At 37.1% G+C, this 27,461-nt stretch overlaps 1 protein-coding gene across 1 annotated transcript in view; it reads left to right on the forward strand.

Annotated features, from left to right (window-relative positions):
- Positions 1–27,461, forward strand: part of ZFPM2 (zinc finger protein, FOG family member 2) — a 530,223-nt gene that overhangs the window by 144,447 nt on the left and 358,315 nt on the right. The window contains exon 3 of the mRNA XM_010588444.3: positions 3,766–3,867. Within this exon, the coding sequence (XP_010586746.1) occupies positions 3,766–3,867 (102 nt within the window). The remainder of the gene's footprint in view (positions 1–3,765; positions 3,868–27,461) is intronic.

Consider the following 27,461-nt stretch of genomic DNA (forward strand, 5'->3'; position numbering starts at 1 on the left):
TTTGTCATTCCTGGCATAGTAGACCATATGTCTGTCTGATTCAGAATGACCAATACTGGTCCATTTCAGCTCACTGATGCCTAGGGTATCAATCTTTGTGTTACATTTCATTTTTGATGACTTCCAATTTTCCTAGATTCATACTTTGTACATTCTCATTTTGAGTCGTGCCACATCGGGAAATGAAGGTCCTGTAAGCTTTACTCCTTCCATGTCATTAAGATTGACTCCACCTTGAGGATGCATTTCTTCTGCAGTTATAGTTTGAGTGCCTTCCAGCCTGAGGGGCTCATCTTCCAGCACTGTATCAGACATTGTTCTGCTGTTATTCATAAGATTTTCACTCACCAGTTATTTCAGAAGTAGACCGTGAGATCTTTCTTCCTAGTCTGTCTTTGTCTGGAAGCTTAGCCGAAACCTGTCCACCATAGGTGACCCTTCTGGTTTTTTGAAATACCAATGGAATAGCTTCCAGCATCATACCAATATGCAAGCCACCACAGTACCACAAAATGTGTCATATTTATTATTACTGTATTATTATGTTAAAGATGCTTTAGCATGTCTGGAAGTTTTTTGTTTTTTTTTTTTAATGCATAGAAAAGTATACTATATACTGTATACTAAGAGAAACATTTGGCTAACCGATGTTAGATACAGACCTTACCTAACTGTTCCGACTTCCATACAAATTCGACAGACTTAGGAGCTGAACTCATCTGTAATCTGGGGACTGCTTGTGAAGTGAAGCCACTGCCAGCAACTGGAGATTGTCAGGGAAGAATGAATGGGGAAATATGTACCTGACCTTTCTCTCCTACAGCTTCCCATGCTCTGATCTGCTCTTAGTACCACCCATTGGCCTACCCCAGCAAGAAGTCAGAGAGCAAAGGAACCCCAGTGATGAACTCCATAGAAATCAGCTTCCATGTAGCTGAAAGGAGGGCAAAGAGGAAGGGGAGTAGATTGGGGTAGACAGGAGGATCCAAACTGAAAATAACCAGCACATAGGAGACTTTTAGGTTCTGCTCCAGAGCTAGCATTTTATTATTCTGGTTATACCAACCTGCTAACTACATGGCATTAGTCCAATACTTAAATATATTCGGGGATGATATTCAGAATATTTAACAGGTACATTGGGCCTCTGACCAATCAGAACAGATTGATTAGCCTCCTGCTGACTAGGCTTTAATCCCTTAGTTTCTGAACTAGGGGTGGGTGAGGGGTGTACAATAGGAGGAGACAGGACGGGGAGGATGGGGCTGAGGGGCACTTTTTTCGAAGGAGCCCTGGTGGTGCAGCGGTTAAACACTCAGCTGCTAACGGAAAGTTCTTCGATTTGAACCTACCAACCACTCCAAGGAAGGAAGATATGGCAGTTGGTGTCTGTACAGCCTTGGAAATCCTATGGGTAGTTTTACTCTGTTCCACAGGGTTGCTATGAGTCTGAATCAACTCGAAGACAACAGGAAACCTTATTACATTATATTAAAGCCTGTAGAACTTACTTGATTGGTGTGCAGGCTGAGGACCAGCCCTGTTTGTGTCTAAGAATTGAGGAGAGATACTCCTGTGACCCCCACAAGATAATGGATTGATGTGGCCATAGTATTCTATGTGATGTGTCAAAAAGAGCACTTCTCTTGCTATTGAGCCTTTGTGCTTTTCTGAAATCACTTGACTCTTGTCTTGCAGTATTGTTATTTGCAAACCTACCCTCATTATGAGTTTTAGGTGCAGTTGTTGTTGTTGTTAGGTGCCGTGGAGTCGGTTCCAACTCATAGTGACTCTATATGTATTTTGTGTGTATGTACTACTACTACATCTACTATAGTTCCTTAAACATACTAGAAGCTCAGTAACTATTTTCTGGAGAGGATTTCAGTGCTATTCATTCTGTTCATTCTGAAGAGAAGAGATAACTGGACTTTAAAAGAATTTTCCATTCCAGACATAGGGCTCCGTGGGATAGACATACTTGGTTGGTGTATTTCACTCTTTGTCACCCGTCAGAGCTGAATGTCCCTGTGTTAAGGAAATTGAGTTCAACAGAGCTGTCTCTAAGTTTCCAGATTCTCTTCCCTTAACTTTATTCTGATTTTTAAAGTAATTCATTTCATGAGGGTGTACACAGAAATGAATACAAGATATATGGAGTTTAAATTCAAAACTCAAATTAACATCACATTAATGCCAATTATTTTTTTTTATAGTAATAATAGTTTTCTGAGGATTTTTTATTTTCTCAGTTACTTTGAAAGACTTTAAAAATAGTGTTCTTTTTTTGTACAATCATGTAATGATTTAAATACTTTTTTTTTTTTTTTTTAGATATTTGTGCAACTATGTGAAAAAAAGCTATTGACTATTTCAGGGAAAGACTAGATGCCCAAGAAATTTAGTTTTAAAATTTTAGCATTATTAGATTTAAAGAGTAGTGCTTAAGAGCTATGGCTGCTAACCAAAAGGTTAGCAGTTTGAATTCACCAGCTGCTCTTTGGAAACCCTGTGGGGCTGTTCTACTCTGTCCCATAGCATCGGTATGAGTCAGATTTGACTCGATGGCAATGAATTTGGTTTTTTGGTTCCATGTTTTTAGTCTTTACTTTTTTATTTCCATCTTCCTATTTTCTTGTTATTCTATTTTCTGATCTCCGTTACCATTTATTAAACCAAAAAACCTGTTGCCATTGAATTGATTTCAACTCATAGTGACCCTATAGAACAGAGTAGAACTGTCCCATAGGGTTCCGAGGCTATAAATCTTTACAGAAGCAGACTGCTACATCTTTCTCCCGCGGAGTGTCTGTTCCCCAAGGGCTGCATTACCACTTATAGCTAGGTATTATTTAATATCTTTATATGTACACAGTGTTAAAGTGGATTACTTTCCATTAAAATAGCACATACTTGGATACATTATTACCTAAAATGAAAAAAAAAATGAAGTTACTCATAAATTAGACTTTTTACCTTAAAAATATTTCGTTGTTAATGTATTTCCTGTTTTTTACCATAACTATATTTTTTTGCCCAAAATGTATTTCATTTCTTACTTTTTTACAAGGAAATGAAGGCGTAAAATTGTAGAAACTAGCTGCATTTATTTGAGCATAAGTATCCCTTTAGAGCTTCTCATGTAGTGAATAGTTGAGTCACTGGCCCATCTCATACGCTATTCTTGTGATTATGGCCTTTATATACCCAGTTTTTACAGGAATTCAGACCAAGTTTTAGCAAGCATACAAAAAAAAAAAAAAGTTTTTTTTTTTTTTTTTTTTAGCATACAGCTAGGGAAAAATAAGTGTCTTCAAAATAATTTAAATTCAACCAAAAATATAAGTATATCTTACCCTAAGATATTTAATGTTTTTTGCCACATCTTGCCTTTATAAAAATTTTAATTAGAAAAAAAAAAACGAGTTTGGGTTTTCTGTATTTTAAGCACTAGAAAAAGTATACACTCCTATTTTATATTTATATGTAATGTTATAACTGTAAAAGACAAATTCATAGGGAAATGTTGTTTATTGTTTATAGTACTTAACATTGTTTACTTATTGATGGATAGTGCTGATTTTCTTTATTATAAAGCCACAGATGGGTATCAAAATGATTAATCATTGAAATGTATCAGTACAGTGACAATATGTGTAACAAACATATAATTAGATATATAATAAGAACATCTCTTTGCAAGGGTTTGAACGTCACATAGCGAGCTTTAATCATTTCTTTTTCTCTGTGTTGATGTTTATCCAGGTGACGATGAAGGAATCCAGGAGATGGCAGAATCAGATGGGGACACACAATCAGAGAAACCAGGTCAGCCTGGACTTGAGACAGATGACTGGGATGGACCAGGTAGGACGAAGAAAATTTAAAATTCAATCATCTGTAACTGCTATCAGGACTTCACAAATTTTTTTCCAGTTTTAGTTAGATTGTGAAACGTACAATCTTCCAACTCTGATTTTAAAAAGAAAATACATGTTTGTGTGTGTGCTGGATACATGGGGCTTTAAATAACATTATTTAAAGATTCGTATCTTTTTGTTAAACTACAAAAACCGAAGTATTATCTCTGCTTGAAGTCCCCATCCTTGTTTTTCTTTCATACCTGCAGAAGTATAAGAATTAGTGAATTCTACTTTCTTTTTCTTTGACCTGAAAGTCTTAAAGCTACATCCAGATTCAAATTGGGCACAGTTTCAAGGCTTACAAACAAGTAAGAAAACAATTAATACTTCAAATAACTATCACGTTCAGCTTAAGTATAATGTAAGTAATTAGATTGAACCTGAATATCTATTCAGAGGTTTAGAATATATCAAATGATACCCCCCTTTTGATTCAAGGTTTTGGCAACATTTTCATTTTTATGAATAAAAACTAAATTTGATTTCAAAAGATCCCGACATTTTATCATATGAAGAAAAACAAAATGTGATTAAAATACTCCAAAACACCTATATAATTTTATGTAAGTATGTTAAAGTGTCTAAGAACTCTGTGGAAAAGGACCTTTATATTTGGTTTTAAAGTCATTTACAGTTGATGGCATATTTATAAATGGAGGCTATTGTGTCATAGGACCTAAGGATGTAAACGAGTTTTCAAATAGTTTTAGCCGTAATTTCCAATGCAGTAACATTTTTCATTAAGAAAGATCCCTATATTTCAATCACATTTTCACCCTTGCATGACTTTGCAAATTGCTCTCTGCTGTGCGTGAAGAAGAGAGGAACTCCAGTGGTAATTTTCTGAAACCAGCAGCTGGAAAATATAATGCAAACAAAAAATGAAGATACAGTATATCTGATTATTATGATGTCATTTCTCACGTTTTTCATGATACACACAAATGTTTGAATTCTGTATACTATAGCACAGTGTTACACATGATTTTGGATCAAAGCATATTTAAAGTACCGTTATACAACTTTTTAAGAGTTTGGGAAAAAATACAGATTTCTTCTGGCATTTGCACCTTATTGCACAATGCTTTTGTCTTCTCAGTGTGAGGAAGAATTTCCTTCATAAAGGAAAAAGGAGGGGGGGAACACTTTTGGAAAATAATAGTTTTGTACTGGGGGTTACATTTAACTTTGAAAAGGGTGAGTGAAGTTTATATTTTATGATTCTTTATTCATGGAATTAAGTATACATATGCTATTTAGAAAAACTCAGATTAGATGGCGTTTTGAATATGACAGCTTTCAAAAACGTGCATTCTGGTTTCATCTCATCATTTGGCAAACTTCGGGTGGGGACAGGTTTTCCCTTTTGTTTCAGTCTGGGACTCACAGTTTTGCCAGTGACTTGGGAGTAAGTAAATCCCACTGCCGTTAGAAGAAAGTTAGGGTTAGGGTTAGGATTAGGGTTAAACAAAGTTAGGGTTAGGTAAAAAAAAAAAAAAAGGGTTAGGTAAAAAAATTAGGGTTAAAAAAAGTTAGGGTTAGGTAAAAAAAAAAAAAAAAAAAGGGTTAGGTAGCAGTAAGTAAATCCAGGGATGAGAAAATACTAACACATGGCTGCACATCCAGTGCCATTTCTTCAGGAATTTTTTCTAGAAATAAAATTGGCACAATAGCTAAAAAAAAAAAAAAAAAAGGTAGGGACAGGTAAAGAATGATCCTGTCCTTCAAGATGAGATTTTTCACTTTTTAATTAAATTTATCTTAGTTATCTAATTGATGGAATTTTTTTATTAGCTGATATTGATGTAAGTGTTTATACTCTCTTCTGTGACACACATGAATATATAGAAACCTTAAAGTGAAAATGTCTGTCTCTAAGCAGGTATGTTTGTGAGAAAATTAAGGCCTTCTTGTAAAATCGATAACACCTTTTTCTACACAAGTATTTAGCCCAAAATTTAGATTTTAACATTTTGGATTTCCCTTGAATTAATAAGGTTGATTCATGACAAGGGAATATATATTAGATGCTTTTTACTTTTTAAGGTAGACTATTGATTCCTTTTCTTCAGTCAGAGGAAAATAGGGAGATGTGTTTTTGTACTTCTGCAGTTGCGTAAAGAGCAATTACTACAATATTTTCATCAGTTTTTTGTCAGTCACAAAACAGTATCTGCATTTTCCAGTGGTGCCAAGGAGAGAAAATAGTGCAGCCTTTAGGGATATGTTCCAGACATTATAGAAAGTGGGTTCTGGCTTCTAAAGGTTTGGGTTCAAAGTCTGGTTTTGCCACTTACAAACTGGGTGGTTTATGGCAAGTTGCATTAATACCTTTGTGCCTATATCCTCATTTGTAGAATGTAGAAAATAACATTAACACTTCTTAGGGTGTTTGAGAGAAAAAGTAAGTAAGATCATACACATAAATTGCTAATGATGATTATTACGGTTTTGAAATTGTTGAGTCTGGAATCCTTTTAAAGTTCTCCTCAGACTTTTTAATGCCCAGTAGTATATCTGATAGCAACAAAGGCAAAACTTTTGTAACACCAAGCATCTTAACCACAATTTATTGGTTCAGACATGATGTAATGAGCCAGGTGTGATTTCAGGGTTTCTTCACACTAAGGCCTTCCCACCCAGTCCTGGCAGTTACTGTAAGATGGACAGTTTTCTTTAAAAATAGAACAGAATCAAAGGACGAGGAAATTTTCTAAAAAATCTGAGGCATAGAGCTGACATCATTTCAGATGGGTCAGGAAACCATCCTACTTTTAATGAATTTGATTGAGAATGACTCCACAACCTTTCTTGATGGCTCAATTCAATAATCAATCAACTCCTGTCTGAGTGTTTTATTTTTATCCAATGCAAACTACATAGTTTAAACATTTTTTCTTTTTCCTTATTTGTTATTCAACTAAAAGGTACATTTAGTGATCACAATTGCCCACACCTTTGTTAACTCTTATGATTAGGTGGAACCTAAATAATCTTTAGGAAAATTATCTTACCATTTGTAAATATTTCTATGGTGAAACTCTTTAATGTTTAAACATGTTCGTGACTCTCATTTAAATATTCTTCAAGTTCCTATGAATCTTTCACTGTTTGATTAGACAAACACTAAGCTAGTAAAGTTCAGGTCAATATAAAGTGGGTAATATTACTTTATTAGTTCAGTATCTCATACATCTATTTTAAATTTCATTGTTCTTTCATGCTCTAAAAAACATCACTCCGACTCTTCCTTACGTTTATTCTAATTCATATAAAACTTGTTATCTAGTATTATTTTTGTCTTTTCATTTATATTTGCTTATATTTTATTTACATAATTTCGACCTCACAAGTTTCACGACTTCTTCAGTTTACTAATATTCTTATGTATTTAATTATTCAGAAAATATGTATTTTGCAGCTGTGATATACTAATAATTGTGAAAGGTGCTAGGAGAAGCCCAAAGATATAGTATGAAGTTGTCCACATTCTCCCCTTTTGATGTCGTTTCTCTTTAATTTTTCACGCATTTTGTAACCCAGCCTTCAGTCCCCTGGTACAAAAGTTAAGCATGCTTTAGCCTGGAAAATAGAGAATGGTGTAAACTACAGAGGAAAATGTACAAATTTTAGAATCAAACAGATCTGTGTCTGAGTCCACGTACATCTTAACCATGGGCAAAATATTAGACAAGGCTTCAGTTTCCTTATTTTTAAAATGGGAATAATAATAACTACCTTGAAACGTTTTTCTGAGGATGAAATTTGAAAGAGGTGATGTTTATAAACAGTGGCATCCCTAGGGTTGGTGTCACCCAGTGTGGTAACTCATGCTGTCACCCCCTCCCCATGGACCTCCTCCCGTGCCAGATCATACAGTACTTAGTAATATTTTTGTGCTAATATTATTTATAAATTGTAATTCCCGTATATCACTCCTTCTTGTCCTGTAATTACTACTTCATTCTCAAAAGTTATTGATATATAGGTTCACAAATAGTAATTACCACAATATTGTAGCTCAGATACCAGAAAATTTGACACAATCAGCTGCTATAAAAACACTGGCAACAGTGAAAAAAACTGTGTGCTTGTAGCTTGTGTAGATGATACCACGTGATTTAGAGCATCATTGTAATGGGGTAGTAATGACAGCTCTGACTGGAGCACACTAGAAGGTTCAAAAAGTAAATTAACAGTTTTGGCCTCGCAGGTATATTGGTGCATGTAAACTGGGCTTATGAAAAATGTTTTTGTTGTAAGTAACTACAGGCATATTTTTATAGACAGTCATTTTGGCATCACCCCCTGTGACATTGTCACCCGGTGTGGTCCACACTTCCACACCCTCCTAGTGATGTCACTGTTTATATCGTGTCCAGCACAGAGCTTGGGAGAAAGTGCAGCCTTGCTGAATGTTAGTGGCCTTCCTTGCCCTAGGACAGAATTTCGTTAAACATTTTTACTCTGTCCTCTCAGACTGACCAACAGTTGGAATATATAGACCTCATGTTGAAAATAGGATCTGCCTCCCTTGCTTTCTCATTTAAGAAAATTTTTAGACCACATTCCCTGGCCAGGGTCTGTAGTTTTGAGTTCCTTTCCAGATGCCTTATGTATTTAGATTTGACAGAAGACTTAGGGGAGAGAATACAGGTAAATTATTATCAATCTGTCATGTATTTCTATGAAATAGCACCTGCAAAGTCACATCTTACTTACACCAACTTTAAGTATGCCAACTCTCTGAATTATTAAACATACATGCTTGGGAATAGTGCATAATTTATCTGGTTTAATATCAAATGAATCTAGGCCTTACCATTACGTTTGCAGCAGCTGTATTTGAAATTTCCAAGAGCCCTAAGAAAGGAACGTATCATGTTACTCAAATGTGCAAATAAGTACATGTACCCCCAAATAATGTATATTAACACAAATTATCTATATGTTTGCATACATACATGCATGCATATTTATATGCTGATGTAAAATTTTGGGCAGGCGTCATTTGGATTCTTTGGTGTAACCTTTGAAGATAGATGTGTATTTTTTATTTAAATAGATTTTGATATTTATACTCTAAGCATTTCAGTTTAAATGAAGTAGAACATCACACACTGCAATGATGATTTGTTGAATTAATAGAATAAACTAGGAATCATTTTTGTATTTTATATTATAGGACAGCATAACTTGCTCTTAGATTGATAAATGGAAATCTGAGTTTTCATCAGAGGCACATTATTTTGGGGTAGTATAATCAGTGGAGAAGAACTCTTACTGTGTTTGTATCTTGGTCCTGCCACTTATTAACTGTGTCACTTAAGCAAGTTAACTCTCCAAGACCCAACTTGCCTTGTTCATAAAATAGGGTTAATAATAGTCACTACTTCATTAATAAGATTTTCCATGTAAAGAATGGAGCACAGAGGTTTCATAAGTGCTCAATAAATAGCTCTTAATATTACTTTTAGTATCCTTTTGGCAGTAACACCTTAGTAGCCATAATAGGAGCCCTGATGGCACCATGGTTAAGGTACTTGGTTGCTAACTGAAAACATTGGCAGTTCAAACCCACCAGACACTCTGGAGGAGAAAGATGTGGCAGCCTGCTTTCCTAAAGATTACAGCCTTGGAAACCCTAAGGGGCAGTTCTGCTTTGTCCTGTAGAGTCGCTATGAGTCAGAATCCACTTGATGGCTAGGGGCTTTTGGGTTTTAGCCATACTAGTGCCTTACACATGATAAACCTGTTGCCGTTGAGTTGATTCTGACTCAGTGACCCCACAGGACAGAGTAAAACGGCCCCTTAGGGCTTCTAAGGCTATAATCTTTACTGAAGCAGACTGCTACATCTTTCTCCCGTGAAGTGGCTGGTGGGTTTGACCTGATGACCTTTTGGATAGCCGAGCGCTGAACCACTGTACCACCAGGGCTCCTTTTACACATGCTAAGCTCTTGGTTTTTTTGGTTTAAGCTCTCCTTAAGCATTTGCATGGTGAATTAATTTTGCAAAATCATTTGGCTATGTAAAAATAACCGTAGCATTGTGTTAACTATGTTCTACTCAACCTGAGTTAAAACACAGTCTACTTTAAAGAATGTTAATGTAAAGAAATTATCAAGAATATATACTTTGCACAAAATGACATGTGTGTACTTGTTGCATCTGGACTAAAAATTGGTCAGTAAATCTATGTTTCTCATGCCTTTGCTGTTCAACATCATGAATACATGCAAATGATCTTTAGTCTAGTTCTGCTTTGTGCCTTAAATTAAACTGGGAAGAGTTTTGCATAAAGTGGAACGGTAGCCAGAAGACAGAAGACCACTGTGAGATAGAGCACATACTAATGATACAGGGTTTTCTTTCTTTCTTTTTTTTTTTACTCTTTACTAGTCCAAAGAAGGGCTTGGAGATTACAGTTCTGATTTCGTTCCCTTTTTGATTGGGAAAATGTGGTAGATATAAGATCTGGGAAATGCCATTTGAAGTAAATTAACAGAAACCTATGAAACATAGTTAACCATAGATATAGTCTGACAGTAAGAAGAATATTGTGAGAAGCAGAGGAAATCGTAGAATGACTGTGTATTACTCTGACAGTGAATTGGTATTATCTCTGCTATCAGATAATGCAGTTATCATTAATTTTCACATTTGCATTTCAATCTTTGGAAGGAAATGACTCTTGCCGGATGAAGATAAGAGCTCTGTACCACTATAATGAACCATCATTTTATCCCAGTGCTTTGTGTCCATATGAAAATGAGGCAGAGAGGAGTGAGACTGTGTGTATGTGCACGAGTGTGTGTGTGTGCGTGCTCGAGTGTGTGTGTAGGGGTCAGAAAAACATTATAACAAAGTGTCAAAAATTGCTACAGACTTTTGAGCCCTTTATGAAACAAGAGGGTGTCAAAATAAATCTTCTGTAGTATAGATAAGTGGATATCGGATTAAAAAATGAAAGCCTTACTCTTTGTAGAATAGAGTGCCACAAAAACCTTGCAAAAAGTTATTCTTATTCTCTTATTCCAGTTTGCAGTCCTGTGTGGAATTAGGGCATAGAACCAAAAAAAGAAAAAAAGTTGAATGGAGACAAATTACTTATAATTGTTGTTTGGCAATACACTTAACTTCTTTGAGGCATAGAGAACTGCATAAAACACACCTTTAAAAATTATTGTTACTGTTACTGTTGTTTATACACCTTCAGCCGCGCGAGAATGAGAATTAAGGATATTTAGATAACAGCTTGTTTTAGAATTTGCAAACACCTAATTTGTTTGCGCAAGTTTAATTGAGAAATTCAAGTTAAAGGATAATTAATTCAAGATTAACTTTCTTTAGACCTTTTCTTGCTGTGACCCTTTCATCAAATGCACTTCTGGAAAATGAATGCAGTGTCAAATTTTGTAGATATATCATGGTCCCTGCAGAATGTATGGCAGCACATTCTCCTAGTCTTGCATCTTGCCCCCATGGCCAAAGTCAGTAATCAGTAACCATTTATGGTAGAAGCTACCTTAACTACAGTTTTCATACCCTCTCTAAAAGTCAGCACCCAACGTTGGAAAGGAATTGTATGAACAGTCACTTGTATGCTTGCTAGTTGCACATCTTGCTGTAGTTTTTTATTGATTTTAAATATTACCTAAACTGGTGAAATATGTTTGCAAAAAGAGGTATTGTTTCCATGGAAACTATGTCGAATACCTTGGAAAGATTGCCTGTAGGGATATGACTAAAAAATTTAGGTGTGAGTAAAGCAGCTTTAAAAAATTGGGAAAAAATAATAAAAATATAAAAAGAAACTATACTTATATAGCTTTGTAAATACTTTGAAATTCTTGCTCCTTTCAAAAGAAATGGACTAGTGAAGTATTTGAGTGTGATTTATTTAGGAAAGCGTAATGTGGAACACCAGTCAGTGGCCTCAGACACAAATGAAAGGTCTAGGCCCCATATCATTCAACTGAAAGTTTGGTAATTGAATGTGCTGTGGTATAAGTTGAACTATAATGCTTGGAATGCTACTTTTAAAAATAATTCTATGCTTTGGCTGTTTTGACTAAATGACCAAATTCCTGTCTCAGTGTATCCAATTATAGGACTTTTACTGCGCTCTTTCTCCCTGAGCCACCCAAAAACCCAGTGCCGTCGAGTTGATTCCGACTCATAGCGACCCTGAGCCACAGTCAGCTTAAAACTCTTCTCAACAGGGCACTCCAAGCAACTACTAGTTGATAAGAATTGACATATCACCCACTGGTATTGACTTGATTCTGACTCATAGCTAACCCACAGGACAGAGTAGAACTGCCCCCTAGGGTTGCCAAGGCTATAAATCTTTACGGAAGCAGACTGCAACATATTTCTCCTGTGGAGAGACTGGTGCGTTCGAACCACTGACTTTTTGGTTAGTAGCTGAGTGCTTTTAACCACTGTACCACCAGGGCTCTCTGAATTGGCATATTAGAAACATTTTTGCCATCTCTGTTGTAATCTCTTTGTTTAAAATTTATGTGCTGAATATTTATTTGGGAACAAAGATTCATCACTGGTGTTGATTGTTTTCTTTGACTCAACATTGTGTCCTGAAAATATGCCAAGAAATGCGATTGATCCTCTTGTCTGGAGAATTGAAAGACAGAAAAATTAAGCCTTGTCATTATTTGTTTTATTTTATTTGGTTTAGACAAGGGTGTAAGTGGACTCAAAAAAAAAGACCCAACCCTTGTTTTCAAGTCATTCCCACTGATAGCAACCATATAGGAAAACTGCCCCATTGGGTTTTTGAGGCTGTAAATTTTAACGGAAGCAGACTGTCACATCTTTCTCCCGAATACCAACACAATGACATGTCTTGTAAGTAATATTAAAAAATGAAAATAAAAATAGGCACATAAAGACACATGCATTCACTTCAAATGAACCACACATTTGGAACTAGGTTACTAGAAGATCTGGGTGTGAACATAAATAAGAGGGTTAGAAATGAAACTCAAAGAACTCTAGTCTCTAGTGGAAGAACAGCAGAAGAAATGCCATCAAGGAAGACTGAGGAGCAACGGCCAGAGAAACGGAGGAGAGAGTCATGGAGAATGTAATGTTTTTTAAGAAGGAGCGGGTGAGGCCAGCAGTAAGTGCTGCTGAGAGGTCAAAATTGAGATTAAAAAACATCCTTTGAATTTAGTGGTATACAGGTTGTTAGTGATTTTAACCAGAACTATGTCAGTGGTGCTCTGGTAGCTAAAATCAGGCTTTGGTAGGTTGAAGTCAGAAGGACAGGTGAGGAAATGGAGTCAGCCAGACTAAATAACAATTCTTGAGAGTTCTTGATAAATAAACATGTAACTATTTGGCTTTCTTATTCATAAAATTGTTAATTATCATTGACCTCTTATTTTTACCTAATATTCTGCCAAACTTTACAATTTAGGAATATGCCTCCAGAAAAATTTATATTCCCATGTTAGGTTATTCTTAATCTACTACCCGTTATCTTTTCTAAACTTACTTTGTTTATTTGTTGTTTTCTGCCTATATAATTGTGTTCTACACACTACATTTCTGTCATTTCTTTTAAATTTCATCATTTCAACCTTAATCTTCTACTAACTTTGATTTACCAAATAGTTTATGATTTTTTAAGGTTTATCACTTTTAATATAGTTGATACATTAAGTTTGATAATCATCTATTAGATAATGACTATAAATTTGATATGGGCTAGAAATATACTTTTCCTTTGTTTTCAGTATCCAAATTAATGACAATCAGTATTCTGTTGGAATTCCTGGGCAGTGCAAACAGTTAACATGCTTGGCTGTTAACCAAAAGGTAAGTGGTTAGAGTCTACCTACAGGAGCCCTAACAAAAGACCTGGCAATGTACTTCTGAAAAATCAGACCTATGGAAACCCTATTGAGTATAGTTCTACTCTAAAGCTGTGCAGTCACCATGAGTTGGAATTGACCCAATAGCAGCTGATTAAAAAACAAAAGGAAAAACTTTGTTATTGTTATTTTTGTTATTTTTACATCAGGAGCTCATTTGGACATTGGAGATTATTTTATCTTCATCTTCATAATAAACTCCCACACTTGTTTCTAAGATCGATGCTTGGAGCTTATTCATTCATAAGTACAATTTATATATGCAGTGTGATGGATCGCTTTTGGGTGGCCTTTCTCAACATGGCCTTGTAACTCTCACCCAAGTTATTGGGTGGGACTGTATATTTAAGGTAATTGTGCCCCTTCCCCCCCGAGGGGATTGGTCACTTTTGCCATTCCACTAAGCTTAAAATGAGCCATCTGAGAGGCGGGAAGAGGCTCTCACCACTACTGAGTAAGAAGGGTCAAGAGCAGAGCGTGTCCTTTGGACGTGGGATTCCTGCACTGAGAAGCTCCTGGAACCAGGAGACCCAGAGGGAAAGAAAGAGAGCTATAACACTGCAGTTAGTGAAAAGTGGTGGCAGAGAAACAGCGGCAGGAGAGACTGGCAGGAGACAGCACATTGGGCTTCCTGACCAAAGAGCGAGAAAGCTGACTGCCTTTGGGCAGGAGGCTTGCTGGAGGAAGGAGTAGGATGCCTCCGGGCACTTGGTGGAGCTAGGTTTGCTGACCCCACAGAGCTAGACCTGAGCACCTTTGTGCTGAGGTTTACTGGTGGAGTGGGGTGCGTTGGGGCACTTATCAGCAGAGCTAAAAGAGCTTTGTAACACTTGCCTGAGTAGGACAGAACCTGTGGGCACAGCTGAGGAGAGGCAGTCCTGATGGAAGAACTGTATCCTAAGCATTCCTGAACCTGAATTGTAACCTGTTTCTTGCCTAATAAATCACATAATTCTAAGTATTGTCTGTGAGTTCTGTGTGGCCAATGCAATGAATTATCAAACCCAGCAGAGAAGTAGAGAGTGCCATGGGAGGGACGGTTGGTGTCAGAACTGTAAAGATGACCTCCGCCTCATAGGAATTAGCCTTGGACTGTTGATTTTCCTTTCCCCTTGTGAAGTTAAAGGAGGTCAGACACCACCCCATGCCATTTTTACAACATACAATGGACAGATTCTGTACTTCCTCTGTGCCTTTGCATACCTGCATCGAATTAATTAGTTCAAATGTTTATTGAAGAACTATGCATCAGCATCCAAGGATAAAAATATAACTTAGTCCTTACCTTCAAAAAGCTCCCAATACAAGGGGGAAGACCAAGAAATGATGAAATAATTAAAATGCATTGCTATGTGTACACACCAAACCAAAAATTCAAACCTGCTGCCCTGGAGTTGATTCTGACTCATAGCGACCCTATAGGACAGAGTATAACTGCCCCATATGGTTTCCAAGGAGCAGCTGATGGATTCAAACTGCTGATCTTTAGGTTAGCAGCCGAACACCTAAACACTGCATTTCTGCATAGTGTGTAGTAGTACAAAGAGATAGGAAGGTCATGTAATGCAAAGTTCTAGGACCAGTGGGAAAGATAGCTGATGGATCAGAACTCACAGAGAGAGAAAGGAAGGGTTGCTGGTGCTGATGGTAAGACATTGATACTGGTTAGATAACACAAATCCAGGCATATCTCAGAGGTAGTGCGGGTTCAGTTTCAGACTACTGCAATGAAGTGAGTATCACAATAAAGTGAGTCACATGAATGTTTTGGTTTCCAAGTGAGCATAAATGTAATGTTTACTTACACTATACTGTAGTCTATTGAGTGTATAATAGCATTTTGTATAAAAAAAAGTGCTTTCCTTATTTTAAAAAAATACTTTATTGCTAAAAAATGCTAACCATCATCTGAGGCTTCAGTGAGTTGTAATCTTTTTGCTAGTGGAGCGTCTTGCCTTGATATTGATGGCTGCTGACTGATGAGGGTGGTGATTGCTGAAGGTTGGGGTGGCTGTGGGAATTTCTTAAAATAAGAGAACAATGAAATTTGCTGCGTCAATCAACGTTTCCTTTCACTAAAGATACCTCTGGAGCAGGCGATGTTTGACAGCATTTTACTGCAGTAGCACTTCTTTCAAAATTGGAGTCAATCCTCTAAAACCCTGCTGCTTCTTTATATCAATTAAGTTTATGTAATATTCTAAACCCTTTGTTGTCATTTCAACAGCGTTCATTGTGTCTTCACCAGAAGTGGGTTCCATTTCAAGAAACTACTTCCTTTGCTCATCCATAAGGAGCAACTCCTCATCCATTAAAGTTTTATCATGAGATTGCTTCAATTCAGTCACATCTTCAAGGCTCCACTTCTAATTCTAGTTCTTTTGTGATTTCCACCACATCGGCAGTTACTTCCTCCACTGAAGTCTTGAAGCCCTCAGTCATCCATGAGAGTTGGAATCAACTTCTTCCAAACTCCTGTTAATGTGGATATTTTTGACCTCTTCCCATGAATCACTAATGTTCTTATTGGCATCTAGAATGATAAATCTTTTCCAGAAAGTTTTAAATTTACTTTGCCCAGATCCATCAGAGGAATCACTATCTACAGCAGCTATAGCCTCATGAAATGTATTTCTTAAATAATAAGACTTGAAGGTAGAAATCACTCCTTGATCTGTGGGTTGCAGAATGGATGTTGTGTTAGCAAGCACGAAAACAGCATTAATTTTCATGTACATCTCGTTCATAGCTCTTGGGTGACCAGGTACATTGTCAATGAGGAGTAATATTTTGAAAGGAATCTTTTTTTCTGAGCAGTACCTCTCAACAGTGGGCTTAAAATATTCAGTAAATCATGTGGTAAACAGATATGCTGTTATCCAGTCTTTGTTGTTCCACTTAGAGATCTCAGGCAGAGTAGATTTAGCATAATTCTTAAGGGCCCTAGGATTTTCAGAATCGTAAATGAGCATTGGCTTCAATTTAAAGCCATCAGCTGCATTAGCCCCAAACAAAAGATTCAGCCAGTCCTTTGAAACTTTGCAGTCAGGCATTGACTTCTCATCTCTAGCTATGAAAGTCCTAGATGGCATCATCTTCCAATATAAGGCTATTTTGTCTACATGGAAAATTTGTTGTTTAGCGTAGTCATCTTCATCAATTATCTCAGCTAGGTCTTCTGGATAACTTGCTGAAGCTTCTACACCAGCATTTGCACTTTGATGTTATGGAGATGGCTTCTTTCCTTAAACCTGAACCAACCTCTGCTAGCTTCAAACTTTTCTTCTGCATCTTCTTCACCTCTCTCAGCCTTCATAAAATTGAAGAGAGTTAGGGCCTTGCTCTGGCTTAGGCTCTGGTTTAAGGGAATGTTGTGGCTGGTTTCATCTTCTATCCAGACCACTGAAACTTTCTCCATATTAGCAATAAGGCTATTTTGCTTTCTTATCATTTGTGTGTTCACTGGAGTAGCACTTTTAATTTTCTTCAAGAACTTTTCCTTTGCACTCACACCTTGCCTAACTGTTTGGCACAAGAGGCCTAAATGTTTAGGTTTAGTTTAATTTTGTGGAAAAATACAATTCCATAACATGCGTAGTAAACTTGCTGCCATTTTTGCCTGGTTAGGAACTTCCACTTTCTAGTTAGTTCTGCCCTGCCCTGTCAAAGAAGATGTGATCCTTTCCAACGCTCTTGCTCCTTAGGAATGGAGAGCCCCCTTGACATACAACAGAAAATCAAGTGTTTTCAAGTCACTGGTAGAAATCAAAACTTAGACATAAGGCTGCCTGTTGAAGATTTGTTACATCTATGAACTAATACTGAAGCAAGAATAAAAGAGTTGGGTAGGAAGTCAGCAAAGAAACCGTAAAGATACTTAATTGTAATTTAGACCATCACTTGGAAATCTAACAGCAAAGCAGGGACTGTAATGGCCTACCTGGTCTTGTCTAACATTTGAAAGTGGGGTTGACTCTAGGGCATTCTTGGAGAGTTTGGAGTAAGAAGGGAGAACTGAAGAGAGACAATTTCTTGCTAGTAGCAGAGTCCTCGGCAGAATTCCTGTGGGCCATATTTTATGTATAATTTAAAGAAAATGGAAACCCTGGTGGCATAGTTGTTAAGTGTACAGCTGCTAACCAAAGGGTCGGCAGTTGGAATCCGCCAGGCGCTCCTTGGAAACTCTATGGGGCAGTTCTACTCTGTCCTATAGGGTCGCTATGAGTCGGAATTGACTCGACAGCACTGGGTTTGGTTTTGGTTTGGTTAAAGAAAATTGCAGCATATATGTTTTAAAAAAAAAAATTATTGAATTAATTGTCATGTATAGGGAAGAATGAAGAGGACATATTGGTGCTAAACATAAGTTTATATTTTGGATAAATATTCAGAGACTCAAAGACCTTTTTTGGATTTCCATGGTACAATGGCTCGATTCTAACAAAAACTAGAGCATTCATTTTAACTGATGCCTTGTGTAAAAGTCAGAAGCCTTCCTGATTCGGTGCAATTTAAACAAATTCTTGGGGTATTTTTAAGTTATTTTTGTATCAATTAGTCAAGATTATTGCATTTTTAAACATTATAGTAATGATATAAACTGAAGTGAAAAGTATAAATACATGAATATGCTCAGAAAAGGATGGAAACTTGAAGTTTCTTACAGAATTAAACCAGCTGTAATTCAAACAGAATATAAAAATGACTGAGTGTCTGAGATTAACAGCACTTAGTACGCATTTTTAAAGAAACAATGTATTACCTAATTTTACTGTGTTTTAATTTTATTTTTTATATTAAATTAATGCAAGTAAGCCAAAAGAAAATGAAAAAGGCAGAACACATTTTCATCGTCAGAGTCTTTGCTCTTTTAGTTCTCTCTACCCATTTTTTCCTTTAAATTAGATATTTTCCAAGAAAAGTATCATCTATACCTCAGTTACAGTGCATAGACAGGGTGATAGATAAAATGAAATTTAAAAAATTATGCCCACCATTTGTAATACTATAGGTGGATAGAACAAGCCTTTCTAAAATTGTTGTTGTAAGAGGAGTCACTTGAGTGGCCCTTCTTAATTATGCAAATATAAGGCCAATAGTAACCAGGGCCTCCCCAGCTGGAGCCCTTTGTGACTTTTGCTGGCTCCTCTCCTTCAGAGATACCAGAGCTCAGAGGGAGGTGGGGTGCTGATTTGCATTGTAGCCTAGGGCTTTCTGTGCTGCAATCAACCAAACTTCCTCAAATGGGGGTGGTTTGGGGTGGCCTTAACCAGTCTTTTGGCAGGGAATGGACACCAAGGAAAGACTTTTGGAAGGCAGGCAAAGCCAAGATTAACACTAGGGCCTTAGTTTTCAAGGGTAAGGGCTATTTGCCCCACTGCATGTTGCTGAAGCTGGAAGCCCCTGCTGTGAGACCAGTCACAGTGCTCCAGGGCCTTGCTTTGGGGAGAATGACTGATTGGAGATGTAAATGAGAATTAAGTGAACCAAAACCCTGAAGCCTATGGAAGGTACCAAAGCAGGTTGTTCAGGGGCTGAGCCCACTGGTTATCACCTCAGCAGAAAAGGATAATCCATTGGCCAGTGTAAGAACGTGTTTCAATATGACACCATCAGTTGGAAAAAGCAGGGGTCCAGTGGTCTAGCTAATCTGCTTGGAATTGGATGTGTGCTGGCTCTTGGAGGTTTTTGAAAGACTGGCGACAAATAAAGAAAAATCAAAACAACTCTGTTGCCATGAAGTCGATTCCACCTCATAGTGACCATATAGGACAAAGTAGAAATGCCCCATAAGGTTTCCAAGGAGTGGTTGGTGGATTAGAATTGCAGACCTTTTGGTTAGGAGCCAAGCTCTTAACCACTAGCCTCCACAGCTCCATAGGTGGCTTTCTAAGGAGCAGCTAGTTGACTTGAACTGCCGAACTTTTGATTAGTAGCCAAGCTCTTAATTACTGCACCTCCAGGGCTCCACATAAATAAAGGAGGCCTGTTAACAGAATTTTTACCATAAGGGCATAAGGAGCCCAGAGAAGAGGGCGCTCATCTCTGCTTTGTGAGGCCCTGTTAGAAAACCCACTGCTGTAGAGTTGATTCTGACCCATATTGATCCTAGAGGACAGAGTAGACCTGCCCCATGGGGCTTCCAAGAAGCTGCTGGTGGATTTGAACTCCAGACCTTTTGGTTAGCAGCCATGTCACTTAACTACTGTGCCACCAGGGCTCCAGAACATTTGACAGATGGAAAAGAACAGAGGAGAAAGGGCATTCAGCAGAGGGAGTGTAACCCTCGCCACAGTAATAGGGAGGATGAACTGGAGTACAGAGTGAGACAGGGACTTGCATCAGAAACCCAGTTAATAGCCTATTGTGAGAGAGTTCTGGTCAGAATGCAGTTGAGAGTTGGGTAAAATGAAAGTTGTCTGCACCATTAAAAAATGTGTTCACAGTGAAAGAGGGTTGAAAATAGTATAGGAGGAATGAAGATTTCTCCCGAGAGTACAACAACAGTGCTCTGGAGGTGGTCCTGGTGATCAGGACAGTGGTCATATGGGCTTGGATGTGGGTAGCCTTAATAGCCTTAAACCCCAACAGCCTGGCTCCAGAGACCCTGCTCTATACTTTTGTGGGGTGGGGGGGGGGAAGAAAAAAAAATATGTATATATATATGTGCGTGTGTGGTTAAGAGCTCAGCTGCTAACCAAAAAAAGGTTGGCAGTTCGAGTCCACCTTCCGCTCCTTGGAAACCCTATGGGGCAGTTCTACTCTATCCTATAGCGTCACTATGAGTCGGAATTGGCTCAACGGCAATGGATTTAGTTTTTTGTCTTTTTTTGCTATATAATTACACACACACATATGTGTACTGTATAATTCCCCCCTGTTGTTTTTTGTTAAATGCCATCAAGTTGATTCTGACTCAATGACCTCATGTGACAGAACAGAACTGCCCCATAGGGTTTTCTTTATGGAATCAGATCACTAGGCCTTGCTCCTTCAGAGCCTCTGAGTGGGTTTAAACAGTCAACCTTTGAATTAGCAGCCAAGAGTTTAACCATTGTGCTTCCAGGGCACCTTTTCCCCTGAATGATGTAGAAGTATGTGAAAACAATGATTTTCTTGTGGGTATGTGAACAAAGGAAACGCTGGTGGCATAGTGGTTGAGAGCTACAGCTACTAACCAAAAGTTTAGCAGCTCACATCCACCAGGCACTCCTCGAAAACCTTATGGGGCTCTTCTACTCTGTCCTATAGTGTCTCTATGAGTCGAAATTGACTCGATGGCGATGGGTTTGTTTTGGTTTACATGAACAAAATGTACCTTTATTTTTATTCTGTAAGGAGAAAAATGCTTTATGTGAAAAAATATTTTAATGATTTAAGTTATAAATTCAGTGATTGTCTTCATTTTATATTAAATTATGAAATTTTAGAAATGTACCTGGCCACATATAATCACCTTTCCCCCCCACATTTTGACATATTGGTGCATATTATAGGAAAACCATGCCTTGATTATAAAGAACAAGTAGATATTTTTGAGAAGCCAACATTATTCAATCATTGGAAACCATAATTACAATTATGTGGCAAAATTAATTTCCTTTAAAATAAGTTTTTCTGTCTGGAAAATGGAGCCAATTTTTTTTTTTTTAAGAATTCATTATTTTAGGAGCTTGAGGCTAACATTTTGCCAGTAATTTATGATTACATAATGGATTATTTTATAACATTTTAAACTTAATGAAGATGTTGTTAGTTAACTCAGATTTCTGAATTTTACTCATTCTTCGCTTTTAAAAGTGAAAGAAAAACTTCACAAAAAACTCAAATGATCCCTGTCAAGTTTGCTGTTGAGTTGATTCTGACTCATGGTGACCTTATGTGTGACAGAGTAGAACTCAGCTCCATAGATTCTTCTTGGCTGTAAACTTGATAGAGGCAGATAGCAAGGCCTTTCTTTTGATCCACCAACCTTTCGGTAGGTAGCTGATATGAACTATGTGTACCACCAAGGGACCTCCTTAAAAGGTAAATGTTGTTGTTAAGTGCCTTTCAGTTGGTTCTGACTCATATTAACCCTATTGTACAACAGAAAAAAACACTGCCTGGTCCTGCGCCATCCTCATAATCCTTGCTATGCTTGAGCCCACTGTTGAAGCCACTGTCAGTCCATCTTGTTAAGGATCTTCCTCTTTTTCACTGATCCCCTACTTTACCAAGCATGATGTCCTTCTCCAGTGGTTGGTCCCTCTTGATAACATGTCCAAAGTACATGAGACAAAGTCTCGCCATCCTCACTTCTAAGGGGTATTCTGGCTGTATTTCTTCCAAGACAGATTTGTTCTTCTGGCAATCCATTGTATATTCAATATTCTTCACCAACACCATAATTCAAAGGCACCAATTCTTTGGTCTTCCTTATTCATCATCCAGCTTTAGCAGGCATATGAGGCCATTGAAAATACCATCACTTGGGTCGGGCACACCTTAGCCCGCAAAATGGCATCTTTGCTTATAAGATGAAAAACAAATAGTTGTCAGATATTTTAATACAAAAAATGAATGTGGCATTGTATATAACTTATAAAAATACATATCATATAACAACTATGGCTTAAAAGTACGTGAAATTAATAACAACACTTCTAGTTTCCTTTGGGCATTCAATATGAAATCTATATAATTCAAGACATTTCATCCAGTTAGGTTTATGGAGACTCATTTTCAGAAATCCTAAGACATATAAATAGAAGTGCCAATAAAGGTAAAATCAGTAAATCAGATGAAATAAAGCATCTGTTCTTTTTAGATCATTATTGTCTTGAAATGACAGAAATAAAAACCAGTAGATAGAATTAATGTTGAGGTCATAAAATTCTGCTCTGGGCAATGTTTTCCTCTTCTATGGACTTTGTATCTTTCATTTCTCCATTCATATCTCTGTTACTATGTGCCTTTGAGTTGATTCCGACTCATAACGACCTTGTAGGACAGAGAGCTGCCCTATAGGGTCTCCTAGGCTGTAATCTTTAAGGAAACAGACTGCCATATTTTTCTCCAGTAGAGCACCTGGTGATTTCAAACTGTTGACCTTTTGGTTAGCAGCCAAGTGCTTAACCGTGGAGCCACTAGGACTCCTTGTTCATATAGTAGCTAATGTTTACTGAGAGTTTACTGTATACCTATCACTGTTCTAGGCATGGGTGGTACAAGAGTGAACAAAGTCTCATTCTTTTTCCTCATAACAACTCTAGAAGGTGTTACTAATTATTCCCATTTTGACCATTGAGAAGTCTGAAGCCCAGGAACTTTAAGTAACTTACCTAAGATTGTTATTCTTGTTAGTTGTCTTCCAGTGGATTCCAGCTCATGGTGACCCTACATGTGCCGAGTAGAATTGCTCTGTAGGGTTTTCAAGGCTGTGACCTTTTGGAAGCCAATTGCCAGGCCTGTCTTCAGAGTTGCCTCTGGGTGGGTTCAAACTGCCAGCCTTTCTGCTCGTAGTCAAGGGCTTAGCTCCATCACTCAGGGACTCTTTTCCTAAGTTCACAAAGCAAATAATTATGGAATTTGAATTAGGCAGCATGACTCCACAGAATGTGTTCATAATCACTTTATTTCTATTTTTCATGCCATGAGCCATCAGTGATTGTAACACCTGCTATTGCCTGCCATATTTTGGTATCTCTTCATCTAATGAGGGTCCTATCTTTTTCTTTTGCATAATACAAACAAGGAGAAGTATGCATTATTTTTTGTTAAAACTGTTAATTAAGCTTCATTTATACTTTAACAAAAATTTATGAAACCTAAGTCTTCCTAATGCACTACTTTTTGGGTACTGTGTATTTTTAATTTATCATTTATGGGTCTTTGTTCTGGGAAGCACACGTAATAATTGTAATAATAGCCATCATTCATCAAACACACTGTCTTCAGATACCGTGCTTTATTTTACAGGTAAGGAAATTGAGGCTCAATAAAGTTGGTAATATAGCTGATAACTAACCCTGTCAGGATTCCAATCCCAGCCAGAATTTCGGGGATTCAGAGTGGCAACTAGTAACACTGACAGCTTCCCATTAGAGGACACTTTCTTTATTCTAGGCACTACACAAGTGATGCCATTTACTACCTTTAATTCTCACGACAAGCCTGACAGGTTATCCCTATTTTACAGTTGAGGATGTTCAGTCTTAGTTACATAGCTTACCTAGACTCACATCGCTAATGGGAACACAGTCAAGCCTGACCTAAAACCTTACTGCCTCTCTCCTGGGTGTGGGAGAGAGTCCTGACTGAGGTCCCAGAATACCAGGAAAGAAAGTGGGCGTACTATGAGAAACTACTTGAGACAAAAATGCTTTCAAATTCTGCTCCTCTGCTTATTATTCAGAAAATGTGGGGAGGTTATTTAACCTTTCTTCCCATCAGCTTTCTCATCGGTAAAATGGGAGTGATAGAAACCTGCCTCATGTGGTTTTGTGAGCATTATACGAGTGAAGCATTGAGAAGAGCGTCTGGAACAGAGTAAGTGGTTTAGAAGTGGTTGTGGCATTATTATCGTTACATTTTTTTTTAGCCAGATTCTTTTCTCTCTTAAATATTCCTTCAACCTTGTTTCTTCTCCATTCGATTTTTTAAAAAGTTTTGAGTGAACAGAGAAATAGTCAGTTAGTTTGTATCAATTTTGTTAGGAAAGCCAGGTTGTTTTACAGGATTCAACATTTTTATTAAAGCAATGCTAGCTTTAGTCTTTCAGTGAAATTTGAGGTACTAAAATATTTTAAGTTAAAAAAAATAATGTAGCCATTTATAAGTTACTCTCATCCTGGTTCTACAAACAGTTTGGGGTGACCTTTATTAAAAAACATGAAATACAAAAGGATGGAATAAATTACTAAAGTAGATAAAAGAAACCATGAAAAGGACAATAATAGAGACAGGGATAATATAATTACAAGAATAAATATAAACTATATAGTCCAGGCCAGTTGGTCAAAATGAGCTGAAAATATAGTTCTAAGCTTCCTTGTGGACTGTTTTTGCAGATGTACTTTACTTGCTGTTTAAATTATTCAGCAATACGAGCAACTATTGAAGTCCCTGGGGGTGTAAACAGGTAACACATTCAGCTGCTAACTGAGAGGTTGAAGGTTTGCATTCACCTAGAAGCACCTTGAAAGAAAGGCGTGGTAATTACTTTTGAAAAATCAGCCATTGACAACCCTATGGAGCACTGTTCTCCTCTGAAACACATGGGGTCTCCATGAGTCAGAATTGACTTAAAGGCAACTGGGTTTATGGGCAACTATTTTTTTATTAAAATAATCCGTTTTATATCATGTGCTCTCTAAAGGGGGAAAAAAGCTAGCTTTTTATTTTATTAGTATTTATTAGTATTATAACTGTAATAATCATGATACACTAAAAACTTGCAGTTTCAGGAGAGGGAATGACTATTAACTCAGGACAAAGTATTAATTCATTTGTTTCTAAATAAATAAATAGCTGAGTACCAAACTTCTTTATTTTAGGCATTATGTGTGAGTGAAACGAAAAGTTCGTGTTCAGCCGGGCAGTCTTGGGTCTCCCCTTGATGTGGGAATGGTGAGAGTTTTTGATCTTTCAAAGTTGCTGTCAGAGTTTGTTTCCCAAAAGGAAATGTTCTTATCTGTTCGAAGGATGGTTTTCAAATTCAGAAATCTGCATTTATTTCTTAGCCGCCAACATTTAAACGCTTGAAGAGCCTCTCCCAAACCAACAAATTATAAGTGAACCATTGCATGAATCACTTGGTAGTCATGAAATTTGTGAGTTGTACACATACCAGGATTAGAAAAATGGGAAATTTCCACTTCTCCACCATGCTGTCTTCTCAGTGCTGTTCTCTTTGGTTTTCAAGGGCCTTACAGTTTTTCAGGATTGCCTTCCTATCTCTTTGCTTCTTCTGTTCTGTTTTTTTCTTAAGACTTACCTTCCACAGACCTCTTCAGACACTCTTAACCACGGTTTTCTCATGAGATCCCTATTCTTAGTCAGTTTCCCATCTTCCGATTTGATGGTTCATCCAGAACTGCTCAGTTCTCTTTCTGACAAAAGAATAAGAAAGTGTCATCTATTACCAAATCTTTCCTTCTGTGGTTTCAAAAAAACCACCATGTTTGCTATTTTCTATGTTTATGCATAAATTCCTTTTAAAAAAATTAAAAATACACCTATTTAATAAAATTCCCACTAATTAAAATCCAAGAATTAAAAAAAAAAAAGTTTTTGCAGTGTATGGTGAATAGTGATATTCAATAGAGAATTCTTAAAAATAGAGCAAATGCATAAGGCATTTTTGCATTTTTCAATTTGTAAGGACATGGTTTCATTAGAGGGGCAAGGAGAGAGAGAAACCATAAGGTGGAATGTTGGAGAATGCAGGCTCCTGATGAGAGCAGCGGAGAAGACAAACTAAGTGTACAGATGCAGATTAGGCCTCAGAAGATGAGGGTGTAAAAGGGATTTAATGGTGGGGTGGATTATAGAAATCCATGTAACAATGTTAAATAATTATAGTTCCAGCCGAGATCAAAGTGGTGCTGATTGAATGCCCTCAAGCTGTTAACACAAAGTATCTTGAAGGGAAAAATGCTGCCTTGGAGATTGGTCAGCCTGGGCAAACAATGTCTAGGATCTATAGAACTTTCAGCTGTATTGAAGGCACCGGTTGTGGGGGAGGAACGATGGAGGAGGGACCCTGTTAGGGAATTTCTTCCTCTATTTAAAACTGGCTTTTAGAATGGTTTGTAATTTGGTTGAAATTGCTCAAATTATGTATACAATTTTGCCCTTTCTTTTGGAGGGCGGGGAAAAGGTATAGTCAACCATATCGCACATGTCAATGGGAAATTCTGTAATTGATTTACTTGTCATTCTTGACTTTTCCCTTTGAGGAAAATTTCACTTTCACCTTATAGGCCAGGGGCATAATGACAGTAGGTAAGGTAACTGGGGGGTAAAAGTCCTTGTGGAAGAGACATTTTATCTACAGAACGAGTAAAACGTACCTTGAATATTATGGATAAAATGAGAATGTATCTGTGCATATGACTTTGTTTGATTTTAGAATGCCCTCAAGACGTTATAAAAGGTAGTATTGCAAAACAGTTGAAATTAGTTTTTAAACAAGACACTGATTAAATTAACTTCAGACACAACACTCTGGAGATACTTAGTATAGAACTATGTCTATCATCTCTGTATCATCTCTGTTTCTCTCAATATCTCTGTAGCTGTGGACATCTATCATATGATAAAGGAAAGAAGGTAGCATAGGTTTTACTTCTTTTACTTAATTTTCAAAAAATGAAATTGTTTATTATTGTAAAAATCACACTGGAAATTCAAAGTGAACAAATACTAAAATCTAGACTTACAGAAATTATATTTCTATATCTCATCCATTAAAATATATAGTTGACATATGTATTTAAAATATAGAGTTGAAGTATAGAATCGAATTGTATAATTGGTAAATGTGTGATCTGATGCCCCAGATATTGTGACTGGAATTACACTCGGAGGGAGTTAGAGCAGACATTTCAGTGAGGTGCATAGCATTTCTACCACAACGCTATATAGTGTTATG

Source organism: Loxodonta africana, chromosome 14, assembly GCF_030014295.1.
Source record: "Loxodonta africana isolate mLoxAfr1 chromosome 14, mLoxAfr1.hap2, whole genome shotgun sequence".
Lineage (NCBI taxonomy): Eukaryota > Metazoa > Chordata > Mammalia > Proboscidea > Elephantidae > Loxodonta > Loxodonta africana.